Source organism: Diaporthe batatas (genome assembly GCF_019321695.1).
Source record: "Diaporthe batatas strain CRI 302-4 chromosome Unknown Contig00011, whole genome shotgun sequence".
Taxonomy (NCBI): Eukaryota; Fungi; Ascomycota; class Sordariomycetes; order Diaporthales; family Diaporthaceae; genus Diaporthe; species Diaporthe batatas.
The window spans coordinates 2457298-2476836 of NW_025408558.1; the positions used below are offsets into that span (position 1 = coordinate 2457298).

The 19539-nt window shown below is 65.0% G+C and overlaps 4 protein-coding genes across 4 annotated transcripts; 3 read left to right on the top strand and 1 right to left on the bottom strand.

Annotated features, from left to right (window-relative positions):
• Positions 1-1054: 1054 nt before the first annotated feature.
• KVR01_009522 (uncharacterized protein) lies at positions 1055-2116 on the top strand (the record flags this gene model as incomplete). Its single annotated transcript, XM_044791505.1, has 2 exons — positions 1055-1118; positions 1182-2116. The coding sequence occupies 2 exons, from the start codon at positions 1055-1057 to the stop codon at positions 2114-2116; spliced, it is 999 nt and encodes a 332-aa protein (XP_044642024.1).
• A 341-nt stretch (positions 2117-2457) lies between these two features.
• KVR01_008940 (uncharacterized protein) lies at positions 2458-16097 on the bottom strand. The gene is made up of 2 exons (XM_044784563.1): positions 15501-16097; positions 2458-15310 (listed from the first exon to the last, which is right to left on the bottom strand). Exon 2 carries the CDS (start codon positions 15114-15116, stop codon positions 2664-2666), a length of 12453 nt encoding a protein of 4150 aa, XP_044641442.1. The 5' UTR covers positions 15117-15310; positions 15501-16097; the 3' UTR covers positions 2458-2663.
• Positions 16098-17342: 1245 nt separating this feature from the next.
• Positions 17343-17813, top strand: KVR01_008903 (uncharacterized protein; the record flags this gene model as incomplete). Its single annotated transcript, XM_044791471.1, has 2 exons — positions 17343-17630; positions 17727-17813. 2 exons carry the CDS (start codon positions 17343-17345, stop codon positions 17811-17813), a joined length of 375 nt encoding a protein of 124 aa, XP_044641405.1.
• A 501-nt stretch (positions 17814-18314) lies between these two features.
• On the top strand, positions 18315-19506 carry KVR01_009052 (uncharacterized protein; the record flags this gene model as incomplete). Its single annotated transcript, XM_044794242.1, has 2 exons — positions 18315-18785; positions 18880-19506. 2 exons carry the CDS (start codon positions 18315-18317, stop codon positions 19504-19506), a joined length of 1098 nt encoding a protein of 365 aa, XP_044641554.1.
• Between the last annotated feature and the right edge of the window lie 33 nt (positions 19507-19539).

Consider the following 19539-nt stretch of genomic DNA (forward strand, 5'->3'; position numbering starts at 1 on the left):
GGCCGGTCGGCCTGCAAGATGGACATCTCTTGTGCTCTGTGCATTGAATTTCGCACACCCACTCCAAAGGCATTGTTGCTCGTTGCCGCTGGTCTTTGCCCGAGCTACCCTGAACAATATGATTGTTTGATTCCTGGATACACCCAGTCCGTCAGATTCATGAGTTTCTGAAATCTTTAAAAGGCCTGCTGATTCGCACAGGAGAGATTGATTCGGATTCGACACACCGGCATCACTGGTAACCAATCATCCTCACTGGTAATCAATCATCACCACTGAAGACTACCAAACACCACTGGTCCGCCTGCTGATACAGCACACAGAGATGGGGAACCTAACGTCAAGAAGCTGGGCCGAATGGGCCGAGCATCGAGAGCGCCATCTGAACTCGACGATAACTGCCGACCGTTTCGATTTCCTGGGTCTGCCAGTTGAGATACAAGTGATGATCGTGGGTTTTCTCTGTCCAAGTTGCGCTTTTGGCATTGGTGAGATCCCATCGGCAGGTGAAGCACTGGCGCTTCAGCGCGACGTGGGCAACCTAGCACGTTCCAGCCGGCACCTACGCGCGGTCGCAGATGACCACCGCTTCCATTCATTCATCAACACCCCCGACCCAGGCTTCCGCGGCCGTCCTACTTGGCCCAGTGACGACCGTTCGAGGGACATCGCATTGGCCCATTCCTTCAACAACAAGGCCTTCATCGACTTGTTGGAAGCTTTGTTGAACTCTGAACAGCTCAGAAAGAATCTGAGATTCCTCTCTCTTCGGGACTTTACCCTCAGATTCAAAGCAGGGGTGAATAAAACAAGACTACGTCTTCTCATCGACGGCAGCCGGTCGTTCAATCTCCCCGTACCTAGCTTCGTTCCCGAGTTGCTAGATCTACCTGAACACTCCACAGAAAACCCCCCGGCTGTGCACAACCGCTCATACTGGTTGGATGGAGAACTGTGGCTTGCGGGCACTCGACCCGGAGAACGGTCAATGGACTTCGACATCTGGCTGGTCAGGCTACTTGTTTTCAAGCTAGCCCATCGGGTTGAACGTTTGATGATGGACTCAGAGTTGGCCGCGGAAACCTTCAACAGTGGCCCTTCTGCAGGAATTCTCTCCTGTGTGTCAACCTTGGGCTTGGGGATAGTAGCGGCGCCCAACGGGGGAAGAATGAGAACCTCAGCAAGCGGATCCGTCGCATTCGACATGGAGACGCTGCTCTTGAGCTTCCCCAACCTCTGGGCATTCCAGAACAACGAGGCGGCCCTCACGTGGTACCAAGCCCTCAATATCCCTGCCAACTCGCCACCGCTGGGCCCAAACATCCGTAGGTTGGTCCTGTCATCACACCAACCCAGACAGCTGGAATACATCACCCGCATGCTGCGCGAGTTTCCCAACCTCGAGTGGTTCTACTTTGACCGGAAGCCCCCGCGTGAGATACTGACGCAGTGGCAGCCAGACGACGAGTTTTCGAACGCAGACGTGTTCGGTGCCCTACATGACAGCCTGCGCGTCCTGAGGTACACCGGTACCGTGGTCACACAGCATGTCAACGGCGGCCCAGGCAACCGCCCCTGGGTCGCAATCGATTCCTTTTCAGAGTCACACCTGTCCGATGTGCCCCGGTTTCGGGGCTTCCGCAGGCTCGAGCGCCTGTCCGTTGACCAGGTGCTCCTGGGCCGCATGGCAACACTTACGGATTACAAGGACTGGCCCGTCGGCCCACATTTTCCGGACCTGGACTGGAGGCTGCCCGAGTCCCTCCACAGGCTCACGATCAGGTACGTACATGACTGGCCGACGCTCGCGGGGCAGCTTGTCCCTCTCGCCATCGCAAAGCGCGCTGGGGGCCAGTTTCCGATGCTCAAGGATATCTTCGTCGTCATCGTGGATAGCACCACCGTTGAGAGCACTGGCACCTGGCCGCTTGAGATCCCGCTGCGTGGCAGCTACGAGCCGGTGATCGTATCAACAGGTCTCCTCTTGAGGGAGGCCGGCATCAAGCTCTCGGTCAGCACCGAGCAGATAGGGCCCGATGTCCTGGACGAGTTTGACGAAGACCCTGCGGATTTGGGAACTCCCATCGAGATCGTCTGCTTCCAGTCTGAATTTTAAAATCCTCGTGCGCAAGGACCTGAATCTCGGTCCTGGAGTTTGTTTTGAGCTTTCCCCGGTTGTTGCCAGTGTTTTTCTGTAGATTGGAATTCGTAATTAGTCTCAGCTTTTATAGAGTGTCTGAACATATTGTCCATCCCGACTTCTCAAATGTTGCAGTAACCCTATACTTTTACACCTTTAACTTATCCCCTATGGTCTTGAGCATTTACCACGGTGTCAGGGCGCCGTATATGTCCTCGGACGTATACGGAATGGAAGCAAAAGCACATTGTTTAAGGGAAATTTCCCATATGAACAACCTCGCGTCCGTACTTTCAAGTACAACCAAGGACATGAGCTTACTTTATAACATATGATAATATATTGTACATGATAATAAGAGTGCTTACCACCGTATGAAGCCGCCATGTATGTCCTCGGACGTATACGGAATAGAAGCGAAACCACACATAACAACAGAAACCAACCTAACCGATGCCTCTACCCTATAACGCCCCAGCTGATGCTTAATATTTTACAAAGACATGAAACAAGAAACCACAAGCTAACACCAATCCCGCAACAAGAGCAGCTGCGCACCCATGGTAGGAGCCCGCAGCAGCTCCTCCAGGTCAAGAAAGACCCCGAGGTCCTCATAGATACCCATGAGCTCCACAGCAACGAGATTATCATCCCACACGTCGAACATGGAACAAGCCGCCCCCAGGGCGACACGCACGCCCGGGTGGGCCTTCAGCAGCCGGCCCCAGGCCTCGCCAACCACAGAGCCCTCCAGCTGTCCCGGGGACGGGGACGGGGACGGGGCCGCAGGATCAGTATCACCATCATCACCACCACCACCACCACCACACCCTCCCGACTCACCACCGCACGGCAGCACCGGCGCGTCCCCCACACACTCAACCACAGTCCGCGGCAGAGGCCCCCCACAGCCCCAGCCGCGCCCGAGCTCCCGCACCGCGACGCAGAGGCCCCGCAGCAGGGCGTGGGCGACGTGGGCGGGGACGGCGTGGCGCGCGTAGTACAGCTCGACGCCGAGGACGCCGTCGCGCGTGGGGCTGGGGGTGGTGATGACCCAGACGGCGGCGGCGTTGGCGTTGCGGCCCTGGGCGCCGAGGTCGAAGGGCAGCAGCCCACCGCCGCCGCCACCGCCCTCAGCCCCGGAGGACAGGGCCCCCAGCGACTGCGCCATCACGGCCGCCTGGTGCTGGACGACGGACGCGCCGGCAAAGTCTGTGCGGGCGGGCCAGGCGGTACACTGCGAGATGATGCGCCGCAGCCCAACGTGCTCGTGCTCCATGCTGTCGACGTGCTGCGCGTGCGCGGCGGCGACGAGGTCCCGCGTCGTCATGTCCGGCGCGACCCTGACGCGGACGGGCACGATATTCACGCACGGCCCGACGACGGCGTCGGCGCCCGGCACGACGGGCATGCGCCCGGACACCATGCAGCCGAAGGTGACGTCGGCCTCGCGGGCGTGCTGGGCCAGGACGACGGCCCAAGCGGCCTTGAGCACGGCCGGGAAGGTCAGGCCGCCGGCGCCGAGGTCGGGCGCGGGGATCTCGGCCGTCAGGAGGCCCTCGTCGCCCTCGTTGGCGGCCCTCGCCGCGGGGGTGACGACGGGCGTGAGCGCCGACCCGGACAGCAGGGCGCGCCAGTAGGCGAGGGAGCGGCTGCTGGGGAGGACCTGGGCGGTGAGGCTGAAGTCGGAGAAGGACAGCTCGGGCGCGGGCGCGGGGGGTCCTGCTCCTCCTCCCTGCTGGTGGTGGTGTCTGTCGGGGTTATTACTAGTACTGGTATCCGAGAGGCTGCTGGCCAGCGTGTCGAGGACGCGCGGGAACGACAGGCCGTCGTAGTGGGTGTGCGCGAGCCGCAGGACCACGCACGAGACGGGCCCCGGCGCCGGCGCACCGGCGGGCAGGCCGGCGAAGAACTTGACGGGCTGCTGGGCGCGGGCGCCGAGGCGGCGGGCCTCGTCCATCTCGACGATGCGCCCGGGCAGGGCGTCGTCGCTTATCACCCCCCCGATACTATCACCACCAGCCCGGTAGACCTCGACCACGGGCGCCGCGGCGGCGGGCGGGGCGACGACCTGCCACAGGCGGCCGTTGGCGATCCGCAGCTCCGTCCGCAGGATCGAGTACCGCAGCAGGAGGGCCGTGGCGGCGGCGTGCACGCGGCCGAGCCCGACGGGCACGCGCAGGCGCAGGACGAAGTAGTTGACGAAGCCGCGGCGGCGCAGGTGGGCGTACTCGAAGGCGAGGGCCTGGAAGTCGGTGGCCGGGGCGACGCGGGCCTGGCCCAGGGTGCTGGCGCCGTTGCTGATGTCGATGCTGAGGCTGATGTTGTACGTGTCGTCGTCGGTGAGGGGCGTGAGGGAGGGGGACTTGGAAGGGGTGGCGCTGCCTGGAGTTGATAGTCTTGTGCTGTTGCTGTTGCTGTTGATGCCACTCCCGAGTAGTCCGATGTCCCGAGAACTGTCACTGCCCTCGACCGACGACGGTGGTGACGGAGAGGGGTGGTCCGTATCACCAGGGGAAGGAGGGTGAGAGATAACAGGCAGTGTCTCGTGCGCACCACCGGCCTCTTCCACCGGGTCCTGCCCCAGTCCCACCCCCATATCTCCCTCCATATCCGGCCGACACTCGGGCTCCGGCAGCCTCTCGCAGAGCTCAGCCAGCACGGGCGTCCGGAAGACATCCGAAACACGCAGCGACGTGAAGCCCAGCGCGGCGGCGACGGGGACGAGGCGCATGGCGAGGATGCTCTCCCCGCCGAGGTGGAAGAAGCTGTCATGGACGCCGACCTCTGCCGGCTGGGCGCCCAACACCCGCACCCACGCCGCGTGCATGAGCCTCTCGGAGCGTGTCCGCGGCGGCTCCCTGGCGGCCTGGGCGTTCTGGAGGCGCTCCAGGTCGGCGGCTGTTAATCCCGCCGCGACGGCGGCCAGCACGCGGCGGTCCGTCTTGCCCGAGGGCGTCAGGGGCAGTCTGGTCATGGGGACGAGCAGGCTCGGGACCATGTACGAGGGGAGGACCTGGCCCATCTCGGCAGCCTTGTCGGCCCACGAGGCGACGAGCCGTGTGGCGGCGTCGTCGGTGGCGAGGGAGGGGGCTGTGGTGTTGTTGTTGTTGTTAGGCTCTGCCCCTTTTCCAGTCCCACGCCCCGGCGCCACAAACGCAACAACAGCCCGCGAGTCGCCCGCCCCCCGCTGAGGGAGGCCCACCACGTCGGCGGCCACATCGCACTCAGACAACAGCCGGCGCAGGTGGTGCTCGACCTCGCCCAGCTCGATGCGCAGCCCCCGCAGCTTGACCTGCGTGTCCTTGCGGCCCATGAAGACCAGCGCCCCGTCCGGGTCGTACCGCACCAGGTCCCCGGTCTTGTAGAACCTCCTCGTCCTCCCCGCCGTCCGTCCTGCTGCTGCTGTTGTTGTTGTGCCGTAGAAATCCGGCCGGGGCATGTCCCTCGCCCACGCGGGGTCCTCGACGAAGACTTCTGCAGTCTTGTCGTGCTGGTTGAGGTACCCCCTCGCGAGACAAGGCCCCTCGATCAGTAACTCCCCCGGCGCACCAATAGGGGCCAGCCGGTCGTGGTCGTCCGGGTCCACAACCCAGGTGATGGCGCCGACGCCCCTCCCGATCCGGCCGGGCCGGTGGTCGCGGGCCTCGAGGACACACACGACGGCACACTCGGTCGGCCCGTAGCCATTGCTCACGCGGCGGCCACCGCCCCACCGCTGTATATCAGCCGGGTGCACCGTCTCTGCGCCGAGGGCAACCGCCGTGACGGCCGGGAGGGCAGCCGGGTCGAGCAGCGACGCCACACGCGGCGTGAGGGCAACGAAGGTGACGCCGTACCTCCTCGCCGCGGCGTTGAGGTCGGCGCCGCACTCGTCGCGCGACGGGACGCACACGCACGCTCCTGATAGGAGCGACCCCAGCACCTCGAGCACGCTAGCGTCGAAGGTGTAGGCCGCGAACTGGAGGACGCGGCTGGCGGGCGTGATGCCCATCGCGGGGCCGTGGGCGAGGAGGCTCGAGGCCGCCGCGGCGTGGGGGACCAGCACGCCCTTGGGCACGCCGGTGCTGCCGCTCGTGAAGACGACATAAGCCAGCGCGTCGCCGGGGTCGCTGCCGTCGGCCCTCGGGAGGCGAGGCGGCGGCCGGGCCATCTCGTCCGGGCCGAGGACCAGGTCCGGCGGGCACAGCACGCTGGCCGCCCGCACGTCGTCGTTGATACCAGCACCGGCCAGGGAGGTCGTCGTGACGAGGACCCGCACGCCGGCCTCCTTGGCGATGAGCCGCAGCCGCGGCGCCGGCTGGGCCGGGTCGAGGGCCACGAAGGCGCCGCCCGCCTTGAGGACCGCCAGCACCGCCACGGGCACCCACTTGGACTTGTCGAGGCTGAGGGCCACGATGGCGCCGCGGAGGTGCTCCTCGCCGACCGCTACTGCTGCTGCCTCTCCCTGGCTGCCGGCGCCGGCGCCGACGCCGACGCCGCACGCCCGCAGGCGGTGGGCGAGGCCGTTGGAGAGGTACTCGAGCTCGCGGAAGGTCAGGTCGCCGTCCCACGCGCTGACGGCGGGGGCGGAGGGGCGCGAGGCGGCGTGGCGCGAGACCAGGTCGTGGATGGGCTCGCGGACGGCCCGCACGGCGGTGTTGTTGTTGGTGGTGTTGTTCCAGGTGAGGATCTGCGCCATGTCCTCGGGCCCGGCGAGGCTGATCCGAGCCAGGGGCTTGTCGGCGCTGCTGCTGCTGGTGCTGGTGTCTTCATACAGCAGCCTCGCCGCGTGGGCCACCTGCGACAGGATGCGCCGGGCCTGCACGCCGTCGAGGACCTGCTCGTCAAACGTCGCCGTCAGGCGCAGCTCGCCGCCGCCAGACACGCTGGCCTCGATGCCGAGGGCGTACGTCTGGGCTGGTGCTCCTCCTACCCCTTCTTCTTCTTCCTCCTCCTCCCCCTCCTCCTTGCCCTGGACGTGTCGAGACCGCACCGCAACCTCACGACCCTCCCCAAACAGCCTGCTCACGGCACCGCCCTCACCGTCCCCGGCGGGCTGGACCACAAACAGGCTCTGAAACCGGCACGCCTCGCCGCCGCCGCCATTGTCGAGCGCGGCAATGCGCTGCAGGCCAAACTGCTCGTGCGGCATCATCGCCCCGGCGTCCACCTGCACCCGGCGCAGCAGCCCCCGCGGCGAGGTATCCTCCCCCCACCGCACGCGCACCGGCACCGTGGCGATGGTCGGCCCCGTCATGGCCTCGACGCCGGCGACGGGGGCGCTGCGGCCGCTGAGCGTCGTGCCGAAGACGACGTCCCTGGACCCCGTGTGCGCGCCGACGACGAGGGCGTACGCCGTGCGCAGGACGGTCGACACGGCCACGTCGGCGGCCGCCCCGCTGCTGCTGCTGTTCAAGTTGTCGTCGTCGTCGTCGTCACGGTCCCCCCACAGGCGGTAGGCGGCCTCGACGGCGCTGGTTGCGCGGTAGCTCCTCGCGAGGCCGTCTGCGCGGGCTGTTGGTGTTGCTGGGAAGGGGGAGGGTGTTGCGCCGTCGAGGTAGGTGGTCCAGAAGGCGTGGGCGGCTGGTTTGTCGGATGAGGCTAGGTGGTTTATGAAGCGGTTGAACGGGGGGGATGGGACGAGCTCGTGGGTTGTGTTGGGGCTGGCTGTGATGGCCTCGTATGCCTCCGCGACGGCTTCCTTGAGGATGGGCATCGTCCACCCGTCGTAGATGGCGTGGTGGATGGTCCAGACGAGGACTAATGTTGCATCATCTCCTGCTCGGCTGTTGTTGTTGTTGTTGTTGTTGTTCTCGTTCTTACCCGTGTCATCCGAGACCAACGCGAGCCGGCACAGGGGCGAGCCCAGCTCCCCGATCCCGCCGCCCTCCTTCTCATCCGCAGCGAGGTACTCACTCAGGGTGCCCATCCCCGCCCGAGCTGTCTCCCCCCCGCGCCACCAGAGCCCTGCCTGGCCGGGGCTCAAGACGGCCTGGTAAAGAGCCCCTGGCCCGCCGCCCTCGCCGCCCTCGCCGCCCGGGCCCAGCTGCAGGTGGACGACCCGCGTGCGCAGGATCGGGTGGGCCCTGACGGTCTGGTCCCACGCACGGCAGAGCGCCCGGGTGCTTATTGTTCCCGTGCTGCCCAGGCGGAACACCTGCCGCATGACATACGAGCCGCTGCCCTCCTTTGCCGTGAGCGAGACCAGGCCCTGCTGGAGCGGCGTGCACGGGTACAGGTCCTCGACCGCGTCGGGGGCCACGCCGCACTGCCTTGCTGCCTCTTCCCGGGCCTTGTCGATGTCGACCGTACCAGCTGCGCCGGGGAGCAGTGCGAACGGGGGTATGGCGTCGGGGTCGGGGTCGGCTCGGGCAGGCTGGGGGCGACTGTCACGGACAATATCACGGGAAATGTCTGCAGGCTTGGGGTCTGTCTGGGCTGGACTCTCCGCGGCCTCGCCCCTGCTGCCGCATAACTCGCCCAGGACCGGCGTCTGGAAGATCCTCGCGACGGTCAGGTCGTCGATGCCCCGCGCCCTCGCCGCGGCCACGAGCTTCATGGCCGAGATCGAGTCGCCCCCGAGCCGGAAGAAGTTATCCTCGACCCCGATGTCCTCGTCGTCCAGCCGCAGGACGCTTGCCCACGCGGCTCGCATCGCCCGCTCGGCCTCGTTGCTGGGGGCCTTCTTGATGCTGTCGTTATTATTACCTTCCCGGCTGCCCTTCAAGTTCTCAGCACCAGCAGCATCATCCGCCACCGCCACCGCCTGGCCCCGGCCCCAGCGCAAGACCTCCAGGTCCCGCGCCGTAAGCCTCGAGGCCATCTCCCGCAGCCGCAGCCGGTCCGTCTTGCCCGACACGGTGAGCGGCATCCGGGCCACGGGCACGAACAGGGACGGGACCATGTACGACGGCACCGCCCTGGTCAGCGCGGCGGCCGCGGCCTGCGTGGCCTCTCTGAACTGGACCAGTCCCGATGACGATGATGATAACAGCCCTTCAGCTTCCTCCCCACCAACCGCAGCACCGCACCCGGGGAGGACGACAAACGCCGCCAGGGCGGCCACCTCGCCAGAACTTGAACCCTTGGCTCTGCCCTGCGGCGGGAGGTTGACGACCTCGGACCGCACCTCTGCGCCCGCGGGGAGGGCGAGCCGCAGGTGGTGGTCGACCTCGGCGAGCTCGACGCGCTGGCCGCGGAGTTTGACCTGCGTGTCCTTGCGGCCGATATAGGTAAGGCTACCGTCCTCGTCGGGTGTATATCGGACAAGGTCTCCCGTCTTGTAGAAGCGACGTGGGGGGCCTCCTGAGGAGCGTGCCCACGCAGGGTCGTATATAAACGAGGCTGCCGTGCGCCCCGGGTCCCCCATATAGCCGCGGGCCAGGCTGGGGCCCTCGATGAGGAGCTCGCCCGCCGCGCCTGTCGGCAGGAGGACGTCGTGGTCGTCCGGGTCGACCACCCACGCGCGGCACCCCACGGCCTGCCCGATGACGCCGCCGTGCCGCAGGTCCCTGTTGACGACGCACACGACGGTGCACTCGGTCGGCCCGTAGCCGTTGAGGAGCCTGCGGCCCGCCTGGCCATCACCATCACCATCACCCTCGCCCCGCCACCGCCTGATATCGCCATCGGTAACCTGCTCGGCGATAAAAATAACACTCCGCACGCCAGGAATAGCCTCAGGGTCAATCAGCGCCAGCACGGACGGCGTGAGCATGACCGTGTTGACGCCCAGGTTGTTGATGGCACCGGCCAGGTCGTCAACCCGCCCCGCGTCCGAGGGGATGCAGACGCAGCCCCCCGCCGCCAGCGTCGTGAAGATCTCAAAGACGCACGCGTCGAACGTCAGCGACGAGAACTGCAGCGTGCGGCTGGCGGCGGACACGCCAAACGCCGCCCCGTGGGCGACGACGCTGGCCGCCGCCGCGCCGTGCTCGATCATCACGCCCTTCGGCACGCCCGTGCTGCCGCTCGTGAAGATGATGTACGCGAGGTCGCCGGGCCGCGGCGGGGGGGCCGGCAGGATCCGCTGGGGCTGGTCGCAGCTGTCGTCGGGGGAGGGGGAGGGGGCGGCCAGCTCGGCGGCGCAGGCGATGCGCAGCGGGGTGGGAGAGGAGGAGGAGGAGCTCAGGCTGCGGGACAGGTCTTCCAGGCGCGCCGAGAGCCTCGGGGACGTCAGGAGGACCCTGGCGCCCGACAGCCGCATGATGCTCAGCAGCCGGTCGTCGGGCTGGGCCGGGTCGAGGGCGACGAACGCGGCCCCGGCCTGCAGGACGGCCAGCATCGAGACGATGGCCCAGCGGGACCGCTCGAGGCAGAGCAGGACGACTTTCTCCTCCCCGCCCCCGTCTCCCCCGCCCCCGTGTCCCTTGCCGACGTCCATCTGGCCCAGGCGCCGGGCGACCCTCGCGGCCGCACCGGCCAGCTCGGCGAACGACATGTCGCCGTCCCAGGCGCAGACGGCCGGGCGGTCGGGATACGCCGCCGCCGCCCCCGCCATCAGGTCCTGGAGGGTCCTGGGGGGTGGGCTGATGTCGCTGGCGCCGTTCCACTGCGCCATCCTGGCCGTGTCGTGGGCGCTGACGAGGCTCAGGTCCGCCACTGGGGTATCCAGGGCTGCTGGCCGTGTGCTTTTCTTCTTCATGTCGACGTCGTCGTCCTCCTCCCCCGCGAGGGCCACGAGCTGCGCCAGGATGTGCTGGAACCGCGCCAGCAGGGACGCCGCCCGGGGGTGTGAGACCACGCTGGAGTCGTAGCTCATGTGGATGTCGACGGGGGCGTCCGCCGCGCGGCCGAGGGTGCACTCGACCAGGAGGGCCTGCGTGGTCTCGCGCGCGCGGTCGCCCACCTCGGGGCCGCTGTTCCCGTCCAGGGGACGCATGAGCCCGTCGTTATAAAATTCGTCGTCGTCGTCGTCGGCGGGCTGCACGACGAAGAGGGCCTGGAACCGGCACGCGGAACGGGCGTCGTCGCTAGCACGGGCTATGTGCTGCAGGCCCGTCTGCTCGAAGGGGATCACCCCGGCCGCCTGCCGCTGGACGCCGTCGAGGAGCTCCCGGATGGTGGTGGGGGTGGCGGTGTCGTTGTCGTTGTCGTTGTCGCCGCCACGTTCCCGCCACGACACCCTCACCGGGACCGTCGCGATGGTCGGGCCGGACATGTCCTCGACCCCCGGGACAGGAGCATTCCGGCCCGTCACCGTGGTCCCGAACGTGACGTCCGACACGCCCGTGTAGCTGCGCGTCAGCAGCGCCCAGGCCGTCCGGAGCACCGTCGCGGGGGTGGCGCCGGCCACGGCGCGGACGGGGAAGTCTGTCCGGGCCGTGAGGGAGCTGTCTGGCTGCGCGGCACCGTCCTCCTCCTCCCCCCCGGGCGCCGCGGGGAACATGCTCGTCGGCCCGGCGAGGTACCGGGACCAGAACCCCGCCGCCGGCGCTGGGTCCTGGCGCGAGAGGTGGCTGATGAAGCGGCTGAAGGGCGGGACGGGAAGGGGCTGGAGGAGGCCGTCGTAGGCGCGGCGCAGGTCCCGCAGGACCAGCGGCAGCGACCAGCCGTCGTAGATGCAGTGGTGGAGGGTCCAGACGAAGATGTACCGGCCGCCGTGGTGCGGGATCATGGCAAACCGTGTCATGGGCGCGCCAACCTCCACAAGCCTGGACTCGTCCCGCCGCAGGTACGCCTCCAGGTCGGTGGCGGTCTCCCACGGGAGCCGCGGCCTCGTCACGGCCTGCAGGAGCCTCGGGTTGCTGTTGCTGTTGCTGTTACTGTCGCTGTCGGTGACGGCCAGGCTCACGATGCGCGTGCGCAGGATGGCGTGCGCCTCGACGACGCGGTCCCACGCCGCGTGGAAACCCGCCAGGTCGACGTCCCCCGCGAGCTCGAAGGCGAGCCTGGCGACGTACGACCCGGGCCGCCGGGACGAGAGCGCCAGCAGGCCCTCCTGCAGCGGCGTGCACGGGTACATGTCCTCGATGTCTGCCGCCTGGCGCAGGCCGCACTGCTCTGCCGCCTCCCGCCGCAGGGCCTCGATGCTGGTCTGCTCGTGGTTGCTGTCGAGGCCGAGGAGGGAGAAGGGGGCGACGTCGAGGTCGTGCTCCGCCCCCTCGCCCTCGTCTCTCCTGCGGCTGAGGGTGTCACTATTCCCGGCACCATCATGATATGGTCCAGCTGCCGCTGCCGCCGCCGCCAGGTTGTGCAGCTCCGGGGCGCGGAACACCTCGGCGACCGAGATCTGCAGTCCTACTTTCCGGCACAGCGGGACCAGCTTCATGGCCGCCAGGGAGTCGCCCCCGACGCGGAAGAAGTTATCGCCACGGCTGATAGACCCCGCAGGAACGCCGAGGACCTGGGCCCACGCATCCCGCATCTGCCGCTCAGCCTCGGTCCACAGGCCAGCCTTGTGTTCCCTGTTGCCGGCGTCAGCGTCCTCAGGATCACTCCGGCCCTGCAGCATGGCGACCTGGTCGGGCCGCAGGCCCTGGGCGAGCGCGCGCAGCTTCCGGCGGTCCGTCTTGGCCGATACCGTCAGCGGCATGGCGGATATCGGGATGAATATCGACGGCACCATGTAGCCGGGCAGGGACCGGGCCAGGTCCTGGACCAGCCTGGGCCTCATCGCGAGGAGGCGGTCCACCGCCGCCGGGCTGAGGTCTATCGATGCGGTGGCCGCAGACGGCATATCGAGTCCGTCCTGTGCTGGGAGGACGATGAACGCAGCAAGCGTGGCCTGGGACGGGCCCGACGCGCCGGCCCCGTCGTCGCCGGCATGATCGTGATATAGGCTCCGCATCACCGGCACCTCGGCGGCGACGCGGCAGTCCGGCAGGGCCCGGCTCAGCTGGTGCTCGACCTCGCCGAGCTCGACGCGCTGGCCTCTTAGTTTCACCTGCGAGTCCTTGCGCCCGACATACATGACGGCGCCCTCGTCGTTGTAGCGCACGATATCGCCCGTCTTGTAGAAGCGCCGCCCTCCTCCTGCGCCGCCAGCATCCACAGACCAGCGAGGGTCGACAATAAACGACCTGGCTGTCCGCTCAGCATCCCCCAGGTACCCACGCGCCAGCCCGGGCCCCTCGATGAGCAGCTCGCCCGGTGCTCCAACAGGGGCGAGGCGGTGGTGGTCGTCCGGGTCGGCGACCCACAGCCTGCAGCCCACGCCCCTCCCGATCGGGGGCTCCTCGAGCGGGTCACGGCCATTCAGCGGGATGAGCGTCGACGTGACGGACGCCTCGGTGCACCCGTACGAGTTCATGAGGGCCGTCGTGGCAGGCCAGCGGGCCACATCGCTGCCGTGCGACCGGTCGCCGCCCAGGATGATGGTCTTGAGATCAGGGACCTCCCCCGGGACCAGCAGCGACGCCACCTTGGGGTTGAGCTCGGCCCAGTCGGCCCGCGTGCGTCGTAATACTCCAGCCAGGTCGTTGACGCGCGCCTCCTCAGACGGTACATGTAATGTTGCCCCCGCCATGAGCGCGCAGAATATCTCCTCGAGGCTCGTGTCGAAGCTGTACGACGCGAACTGCAGCACCTGTCTGTCTGCGTGCATCCCCGCCTCCTTGCCGAACGCGGCCATGCTCGAGCAGAAGGCCTGGTGCGAGGTGACGCAGCCCTTGGGCGTCCCCGTCGAGCCCGACGTGAAGATGACATACATGGCGTTGTCGGGCCCGAGGCCGGGCGGGGGGAGCAGCGCCTGGCCGCCATCACCCCCCCGCTCAGAAGGCGATGGCCACGACCGCACGGCCTCGTCGCATATCAGGATCGTATCCACACACCCAGGCGGCATAAGAGCCGCCGCGGACGCCGACGCCACGGCGACGCCCGCGCCCAGCTGCGCCGCGATGGCCTCCTTGCGCCCCGCCGGGTGCGCCGGGTCGAGCACGGCAAAGGCGCCGCCCGCCTTCAGCACGCCCAGCATGGCCACGACGGCCCACAGCGACTTGCCAAAGGAGATGGGCACCAGGGTCTCGGGGCCGACGCCGAGCCGCCGCAGGCGCAGCGCCAGCCGGCCCGCCGCGCCGTCCAGCTCCGCGTAGGTCATCGCCCCGTCCCAGGCGCTCACCGCCGTGTGGCCGGGCCGCCGGAGCGCCTGCTGCCGCACCCGCTCGTGCGCGAGGTCGCGGGCCACTGCTGGCTCGTGGGCGTTCCATGCCTCGATCTCCGCCCTGTCGGGTGCTGATAGCAGTGGCAGGGAGGATACGGGCTGCTCGAGGCTGGCTGGGTCGCTTAGGAGGCGGACGACCCGCTCCAGCTGCGTCATCACGCGCCGGGCGTGGGCCTGGCTTAGGGCTCGCTGGTCGAAGCGGGCTGTGACGCGCAGCCGGTAGGATGATGGCATGTCCGAATCGTCGTCCTTGTCGGGCACGCCTTCGGTGATGGGGAGGTAGGAGCACTGTAGAGAGAGGGCACGTGCGGCTCCGTTGTCTCCTCCTTCGTGCTCATCTTGTTGTCCAATATCCTGCTCTTCATGTCCTCCGTCAGGGCCGGGCCCGACCGCGAACACGCAGGTGAACTGGCACGCGGCAGCGGCGTCCTCGCTGGCCCGGGCAATGGCCTCGAGCCCGACCGGCTCGGGCGCGGCGCCGTCGTCATCCTGCGCCCGCACGGAGCCGACGAGGTCCCGCACTGTGGTCTCGGGCGCCCAGCGGACACGGGTGGGTACGACGACTGCACGAGACTCGGGCCCACCACCCGGCTTGGCAGTGCTTAGCCTGCTGCCAAATATAACGTCTTTCGACCCCGAGTACGTGCCGGCCACGACGGCCCATGACGAGCGCAGCAGCGTGGCGAGGTTCTGGTTCTGGGAGCGGTTCTGCCGCACGTCAAACTCCCTGACATGGCTTGTGGGCTGTGGGGGTCCTTCTAGGTGTGCTGTTGTCGCGGGGAAGAACGAGAGGTCGGGCCCCTCGAGGTAGGAGGACCAGTGCGCGGCGGCGGCGGCCGGCATGTCGGGGGGTGATGCTGGCGCGAGTTGCGTGGTTTGTGTCTTGTTGTCCATGGTGGTATTTGGTAGATGAGGTTGGGGTTGTTGTAAAGAAGGGACAGGGGAATTAAACCAGTGACGAACAAAGTTACTTGAAGTACCAGGGGACAAGTCTGAAAATTGGAGGAAGGTGGGTGCTTTTATTGCTCAGAGTCTCACAGCACGGTCTCGGTCTTCATGTGTTGTTGTGATGAGTTGCGGCCGCGGACCTGGAAGACTGCTTGTCACTATGAAGAACCTCTCTTTGGTGTGAGCAGGTGAGACCCAGCTTCGGTCGACCCATCAGACGCATCAGGGGGAGATTGGATTCATGTACACTACCTAGGCACGCCCAGGAATGAAACAATCCCGGATCCCATCTAGGAGAAGCTCAGACCACAAGAAAAGGTTCAAACTGACCATCCATCTTGCAACACCTCTGCAAGGTCAAGGCAGCCCTCGGCGATTCGGCGCTGATTCTGTACCCGGGAGGAAGGTGAGCCTCTACCAGATGTCGTGATGTCGGTTGTCATCCGATCCACGCCGTGTGGGGATCTGACTAGCATCAGACAAAGACATGTGCAGCCCTAATCACGATGGTGGGAAGGAGAAGTGGGACGCAGGCACAACAGTACCGGTGCTGCCGATTCGCTGGGGCGGGACCAGTTGACGAGACTCCTACAAGTCCCTTGGATGCGAGGGCGTATCCATCCTGTCGGAGCCATCGAGTTCGACACCGGCCACGAGCTCCACGCCCTGCAGCTCGGCCTGATTCAGACGCACGAAAAGACACTTGATTAGCATGGAGCGCTGGGGATGTCGTGTCCGAGGTCAGCAACTCCCCTGTCCATCATGGCCATCTCGGGCAACCAGACGTTGAATCAAGAGAAGAAACACATACAGTGCATCCTGCCATTGGCGGGGCCAGCGGATACAGGACGCAAAAGGAAAAAAAGTGGCATCACCGTGCGTTGGCCGAGCGAGCACGCGGCTTGGGCACAACGTGCTCGAGGCCACGGTGCTGTGTGGTCCGCGTTTAGAAACAAGCTTTTAGAGCCTCGGAGGCCCGGGACAGCGGGATCGGGGCGGGGCGTTCATGCAAGGTCAGCACCCCACAGGGCCAGGGTGGGTACATGCCGTGCATTGCCCTACGCACAGTATTAACCATTGTGGAGATGCCGGGCCCAAATGACAAACTCAATTCTTGGTGGTACCAGTTGCTTACCTGCCCAGGTGGGTTCCTCTACGGTGCCCAGGCCCTGCTTGGGTGATTAACCTTGTATCTGTCTGTCTTCCCTTCTATTCCGCATTGCCCGGGGACATGCATGGCGCTTTCATACAGTGCTAAACCTTTTACTCAGGACCGATGCAAAATACAGAGAATCGCTTATTCCATTGCCAACCAGGCGACCGAGTTCAACGTGTTACCCTGGTGCCCTATATACCAGAGCATCTATTCATCTCAATTATCCCATTTGATTTTCTTTAATGAGATTTAAAAATGGTTGAGATAACATCGTGTTAAAGGTTCTACTTTGAATTGCATAGAGTAATATAAATGTTGCGAAATAGGTCCCAAGGCGCATTTTTGGTTCAGAAATACATCTCACCTTGAGGATCTGCCCCATGACTACCTAGGTAGATACGCGGGTTTACACACATATTTAGGTACATAGGACTGTAATCTGTCGTCTGCCTCACATCAAACACTGGCCTGCCTGACTACACGCAAACTATTTCTCTTCCCAGCACCCATGACCGACCTGGACTCTTGCTTACCCACTTCCCATCTTACTCAAACAGGCAGTCCTCAAACGACGCGTCCCGGCAAGTCAGGCTTATCCGTGCCTTGAACTGAAGGGTGCACGCCATCCGGCATGCGCGGGTTTGCCACACGGACGACGTCCACCTAGAACAACCCGCGATATCATGAATCTGCGGTGCATTCGTGTCTGTCCTTGGCATTGTATTTTTAACCGCCGGGCCTTGAGGTAGATTTCAACCGCTGGGCCTTGAGCGTGGACCACTGTAGAAGGCGCCCACATACGTTTTATATGTATGGGCATTAGAAACGAGAACCACCCCCCATGTTCTGTCACCTCCTCGCAAACCCCACGGCACGCCTCCCTCCCAGACTGGTCTCTGGAGTCAAACCTGCCTGCCCTCCCGGACACCCCATCCCACAGCACAACCCCTGAGCCGGCCCACCGCCTCGTGTACACAGCAAAAGCTGCCCGCACATACCCCCCATCCGACCCAACCATGGCAGCAAACGACGATGTCGAGTACAAGTCGGAACGGCGCAGCGGCGGCCACATCGACGAGGACGACGCACGGTGGCTGCAGATGGACGTCTACCAGAAGCCGGAGACCCCCAAGGACGCTGAGGACGTCGGTCCGGCTCCCCCGGTGACGTTCGACGGTGTCGAGGACGACATCCCCGCGCCGCCTGCGGCGCCGGCCGCGCAGCCGGGGACGTTCTTGGGGATGCCGTCCTCGACATGGGCCACGTCCCTCGGTCTCGCTGTTGCGATCCTTCTTATCGGCCTGGTATGTGGGCTCCGGCCCGTCCGGGTCCATCTCGCGGTTCCGTCTGTGCATCTGAAGCTCCGGGCTGACCTGACATCCCCTGCTGCTTTGTTCTAGGACGCCACGATTGTGAGTGTTGCTACGCCGCAGATTACCGACGACCTCGGCGGTCTTGACGATGTCGGCTGGTTCGGCTCCGTGTAGTACGTCGAAGATACCTTTTTCCGACTTTCCTCCATCCTCGATGCCGTTCGTGTCTAGGCATATCTAGGCGAGGCTCAAGCTACGCACCTGCCCAGGTGTTTGTAATGCTGACGGCGAGATGAATACAGCTTTTTCGCCGCGGCCACGTCTCAGCTTATATTTGGGCCACTGAATCAAGTCGTACCCCACAAGATTGTATTCATTGTTGGGCTTTTTCTCTTTGAGCTCGGCTGCCTCCTCTCCGGACTTGCGAATACGATGGCCATGTGTCTCGTGGGCAGAGTGTTTACAGGACTAGGCTGCTCAGGGGTTGTGTCAACAGCTATGGTGTAAGACCCCCCCCCCCTTTGCCGTTCTCCTTTTCTTCCAAACACAACATGGCACCTCGGCGCCCCCTCACTTCCCTCCCAATGTGCATGTTTCCCTATGTGATGTTGACCACGAGATACGTCAACCAGTCTCGCGACACAAATCATCCCCCCGAATCGTCTCGGTATGATGATGGCGTTCATGGGTGCGATGGAGCTCATCGGCCAGCTCATCGGGCCCATCATCGGCGGGAGCCTCACGGACAACGTGTCCTGGCGTTGGTGTTTCCTGCTCAACGTACCCATCGGCGCCGTCTGCGGCCTCGTGCTCGCGTTCCTCATCCGCACCAACAGGCAGCCTTGGGTCGAGATCTTGCACCGGCTCAGGGGCCTTGATTATCTCGGGATCGTTATCCTGTGTCCCGCAGTCATCTTCGTCCTCTTTGTCGTGAACACGGGCGGCACATCATACGCGTGGAACAGCGCCCTCATCATAGCAATGATTGTCCTGGCCGTTGTCCTCATGGCGGCTTTTCTCATCTGGGAGAAGCGCAAGGCGGACAGCGCCTTGATACCGTTCCGACTGATAAGGAATCGCAACATTGTCTGCGCCGCCATCTTTGCTTTTAGCAATGGTGTGGCGGTAGCAGTGTATGACTACTACGTATGTGCCCCCTTCTATCGCCCTCCCAATAAATCATGTTCCGTCTCCCAGGCGTCTGTCACTCCGTGCTAACGATGGCCCCGCCACGCCTCAGATCCCATTATGGTATCAGACCATCAAAGGCTACACTGCCGGCGACTCAGGTGTACTGCTCCTGCCGCTCAACGCCTGCACCGCCGGGGGCATTATCCTCGGGGGCATAATAGTGGACAAGATCGGCTTCTTCAATCCCATAATGATGCTCGGCGGCACTTTAACCTCCGTCGCTTCAGGCGTCCTGACTACTATTAGCCTGTCGACAAGCAAATCACGCCTGATGGGCTATTCCGCCCTCGCAGGGCTCGGTGGCCTGGCCCTGCAGCAGCCACTGACCGCAGCACATAATGCTGTCGGGAAGGGCCCGCTGTCACCGTCGGCCATGTCCCTTATGCTCTTTAGCAACATGGTTGGGAGTTCTGCCGGCCTCGCCATCGCCCAGGCCATCTTCATGGGCCAGCTCAAGGCCACGTTGTCGTCTGTGCCGGGCGTCCGGGCGGAGGACATTATCAACAGCGGCGCGTCGGAGCTGCGGGACTTGGTGGATCCTCAGCAGCTGCCCAGGGTGATGCGGCTCTACAACAAGTCCCTTACCAAGGTCTTCTTCATAGGTGTGGGCACTGCCATTTGCATGTTTGGGGCGGGATTGTTCGCGAGATGGCACCGCACGACGAACAAGAAATGAGTAGGCCAAGTACACGGAGACAAATCCCCCAAA